This window comes from Otolemur garnettii, unplaced genomic scaffold, assembly GCF_000181295.1.
Source record: "Otolemur garnettii isolate 467f Iridium unplaced genomic scaffold, OtoGar3 scaffold00153, whole genome shotgun sequence".
NCBI classification, from domain to species: domain Eukaryota; kingdom Metazoa; phylum Chordata; class Mammalia; order Primates; family Galagidae; genus Otolemur; species Otolemur garnettii.
Genome location: NW_003852548.1, coordinates 2,256,127 through 2,260,336, shown reverse-complemented (window position 1 = coordinate 2,260,336; position 4,210 = coordinate 2,256,127). Strand labels below are relative to the sequence as shown.

The window sequence follows — 4,210 nt, the reverse complement described above, 5'->3', positions numbered from 1 at the left end:
GCTTGTGGTCCCAGCTACTTGGGAGGCTGAGGCAGGAGACTCGCTAGAGCCAGGAGTTGGAGGTTGCTGTGAGCTGTGATGACAGCACTCTACCCAGGGGGACAGCTTGAGGCTCTGTCTCAAAAAAAAAGAAAGCTCTTTTTTAATTTATTAGAGTGACCTAGTTAAAGTTTGGTTGGGCATAGTGGCTCACGCCTATAATCTTAGCACTCTGGGAGGCCAAGGCTGCCAAATCGCCTGAGCTCACGAGTTTGAGACCAGCCTGAGCTACAGAGAGACTCGTCTCTTAAAAAAAAAAAAAGCAAACTTCAGAAGTATATATAGCACATTACCATTTATATAAAAATAAATAAACAATTGGCTCAAATGGTGGCTCATGACTGTAATCCTAGCACTCTGAGAGGCCGAGGTGGGTGGATTGCTTGAGCTCATGAGTTTGAAACCAGTCTGAGCAAAAGCAAGACTCCATCTCTACTAAAAAAATAGAAAAACTGAGGCAAGAGGATCGATTGAACCCAAGTTGGAAGTTGCTGTGAGCCATGATGTCATAGCACTCTACCAAGGGTAACAGCCTGAGACTGTCTCAATAAATAAATAAATAAACAAGTAAATAAATAAAACAATTACATACCTATTTGCCAAATTCTAAGTACGTTACATACGATTATTCCTCTTTTACAATTGAGCAAACTGAGGCTTATGTGTGTAATTTTTGTGTAAACAAGCTTTGGAAGGAAGCAAACATATTTTTTTGAGACAGAGCCTCACCCTGTCACCCTGAGTAGAGTGCCATGACATCATCATAGCTCACAGAAACCTTAAACTCTTGGGTTTGAGCAATCCTCTTGCCTCAGCCTCCCAAGTAGCTGGGACTATAGATGCCTACCATGACACTCCAGTAGTTTTTCTTTTTTCTTTCTTTCTTTTTTTTTTTTTTAGAGACAGAGTCTTATTTTGTCACCCTTGGTAGAGTGCCGTGGCATCGCAGCTCACAGAAACCTCCAGCTCTTGGGCTTAGGTGATTCTCTTGCCTCAGCCTCCTGAGTAATTAGGGACTATAGGCACCTACCCCAATGCCCGGCTATTTTTTTGCTGTTGCAGTCTGGCCGGGGCCAGGTTTAAACCCACCACCCTTGGTATATTGGTCTGGTGCCCTACTCACTAAGCCACAGGCACCACCCAACTCTACTAGTTTTTCTATTTTTATTAGAGATGCGGTCTCAGTCTTGCTCAGGCTAATCTTGAACTTGTGAGCTCAAGCAATCTTCTCACCTCGGCCTGTAATCCCAGCACTGTAGGAGGCTGAAGTGGAAGGATCTCTTGAGCTCAAGACTTCAAGACCAGACTGAGCAAGAGCCAAGAGCAAGACTGTCACTACTAAAAAAAAAAAAAAACAGGCATTGTGGTGGTGCCTATAGTCTTAGCTATTCAGGAGGCTGAGGCAGGAGGATCACTTGAACCCAGGAGTTTGAAGCTGCTATGAATTAGGCTGATGCCTGGAGCAACACAGTGAGACTCTGTATAAAATAAATAAATACATAAATTAGTAAATAAATAAATAATAAATAGAAAAATTTGTAGGTGAGTAAACATCCAAGCCAATTCCTGCCCAGAAAATTCCCTCCCACAGCACATGAAAGAACTCAGAACTCACAGAGTTGGGATAAGAAGGCTTGATCTCCAAGAAGGTCCTCATGGTAGAGAATGAACCAGCCCTCAATAGCCAGGTGAATAAATCCACACACTGCAAACCAGCACAGGGACAGTCGCCGCCAAGTCCCCAGTGGGACAACAGCAGCATGACTGGACAAATGCCAGGTGGTCATGACTAAGACTCCACAGACAGAGAAGAGGCCAGCCAGGAGATGCCAGGTGGAGTATTCATTAGGTACAAAGTTATCCAGCTTTAGGTTCTGAGGCCAGTATGGGTGCAAGGGGCCAGCATTGGTGGTCATGTCTTCTCAGGCTGATTGTTGGCTGCCTGTATACAGACAGGGAGGAAAAAAAAGGAACAAAAAACCCTGTATGAATATAAAGCACAGAATGAGATAATAAAATCAAATCCAGCTCTCTCCCTCCTCCCTCCCCTACAAAATAAAATAAAATAGGGTAGTGCCTGTGGCTCAGTGAGTAGGGCGCTGGCCCCATATACTTAGGGTGGTGGGTTCAAACTGGGCTCCCAACTGAACTGTAACAAAAAAATAGCTGGGCATTGTGGTGGGCGCCTGTAGTCCCAGCTACTCGGGAGGCTGAGGCAAGAGAATCGCCTAAGCCCAGGAATTAGAGGTTGCTGTAAGCTGTGTGATGCTACGGCACTCTACTGAGGGCGATAAAATGAGACTCCTCTGTCTCTACAAAAAAATAATAATAATAAAATAAAATAAAATCCAAATGGCTTATTACCATTCATAAGAAATACAAATGGATTGAATTTACCAGTTAACAGACTGTAAGACTGACTTAAAAATAATCTAATTGGCTCAGCACCTGTACTCACTGAGTAGGGCACTGGCCACATACACCAAGGCTGACAGGTTCGCGCCTAGCCTGGGCCTGTTAAACAAGGACAGCTGCAACAACAACAATAACAAAATAGCTGGGCATTGTGGCAGGCGCCTGTAGTCCCAGCTACTTAGGAGGCTGAGGTAAGAGAATCGCTTAAGCCCAAGAGTTGGAGGTTTCTGTGAGCTGTGATGCCATAGCACTCTACCAAGGGTGACAAAATGAGACTCTGTCTCAAAAATAATAATGGGGGTGGCATCTGTGGCTCAAAGGAGTAGGGCACTGGCCCCATATGCCAGAGCTGGTGGGTTCAAACCTGGCCCGAGCCAACAACTGCAAAAAATGGCTTGGCACCTATGGCTCAAGTGGCTAAGGTGCCAGCTACAGACATCTAAGGTGGTGGGTTCAAATCCAGCCCAGGCCTGCCAAATAACAATGACGGCTGCAACCAAAAAATAGCCGGGCATTGCGGCAGGCACCTGTGGTCCTAGCTACTTGGGAGGCAGAGGCAGGAGACTCGCTTGAGCCCAGGAGTTGGAGGTTGCTGTGAGCTGTGATGCCATAGCACTCTACCCAGGGGGACAGCTTGAGGCTCTATCTCAAAAAAAAAAAACTGCAAAAAATAATAATAAATAAAAATAATAATGATCATGATGATGATGATGGGGGCAGCACCTGTGGCTCAGTGAGTAGGGCACTGGCCCCATATACCAAGGGTGGCAGGTTCAAACCCGGCCCTGGCCAAAATGCAACAGACAAACAGCCAGGCATTGTGGCAGACACCTGTAGCCCCAGCTACTAGTGAGGCTGAGGCAGGAGAATTACCTAAGCCCAAGAGCTGGAGGTTGCTGTGAGCTGTGACACCACAGCACTCTATTGAGGGCAACAAAGTGAGACTGTCTCTAAAAAAATAAATAAAATTAATAACAATAATAATAATAGGGGCGGTGCCTGTGGCTCAGTCAGTAGGGCGCCGGCCCCATATGCCAAGGATAGCTGATTCAAATCTGACCCTGGCCAAACTGCAACAAAAAATAGCCAAGCATTGTGACGGGTGCCTGTAGGCTGAGGTAAAAGAATCGCCTAAGCCCAGGAGTTGGAGGTGGCCGTGAGATGTGTGACGCCACGGCACTCTACCTAGGGCAACAAAGTGCGACTCTGTCACTACAAAATAAATAAATAAATAAATAATGATAGGCTCGGTACCCGTAGCATAGTGCTTATGGTGCCAGCCACGACTGACGGGTTCGTATCCCGCCAAGGCCAGTTAAATGACAACTGCAACAAAAAATAGCCAGGCATTGTGGCGGGTGCCTGTAGTTCCACTACTGGGAGGTTGAGGCAAGAGAATCACCTAAGCCCAAGAGCTGGAGGTTGCTGTGAGCTGTGATGGCACAGGACCCTACAGAGGGCGACAAAGTGAGACTCTGTCTCAAAAAAAAAAAAATGATAGGCTTGGCGCCCATAGCACAGTGGTTACAGCGCCGGCCACGTACACCGAGAACGGTGGGTTCAAACCTGCTAAGGCCAGCTAAACAAAAATGACAACTGCAACAAAAAATATCCAGGCGCTGTGCCGGGCGCCTGTAGTCCTAGCTACTGGGAGGCTGACGCAAGAGTATTGCTTAAGCCCAGGAGTTTGAGTTTGCTGTGAGCTGTAACGCTAGGCCCTCCCCCGAGGTCGACAAAGTGAGGCTCTGCCTCAAAA

The 4,210-nt window shown here is 46.6% G+C and overlaps 1 protein-coding gene across 2 annotated transcripts in view; it reads right to left on the bottom strand.

The window, feature by feature from the left end:
- EBP (emopamil binding protein (sterol isomerase)) overlaps positions 1-4,210 on the bottom strand; it is a 10,348-nt gene that overhangs the window by 4,889 nt on the left and 1,249 nt on the right. The window contains exon 2 of one of the 2 annotated variants that reach the window (XM_003799640.3): positions 1,655-1,981. In XM_003799640.3, the coding sequence (XP_003799688.1) occupies positions 1,655-1,955 (301 nt within the window). In that variant the 5' untranslated portion in view covers positions 1,956-1,981. Of the gene's footprint in view, positions 1-1,654; positions 2,022-4,210 lie in introns of both variants that reach the window. The other variant, XM_023519058.1, reaches the window with a different exon arrangement.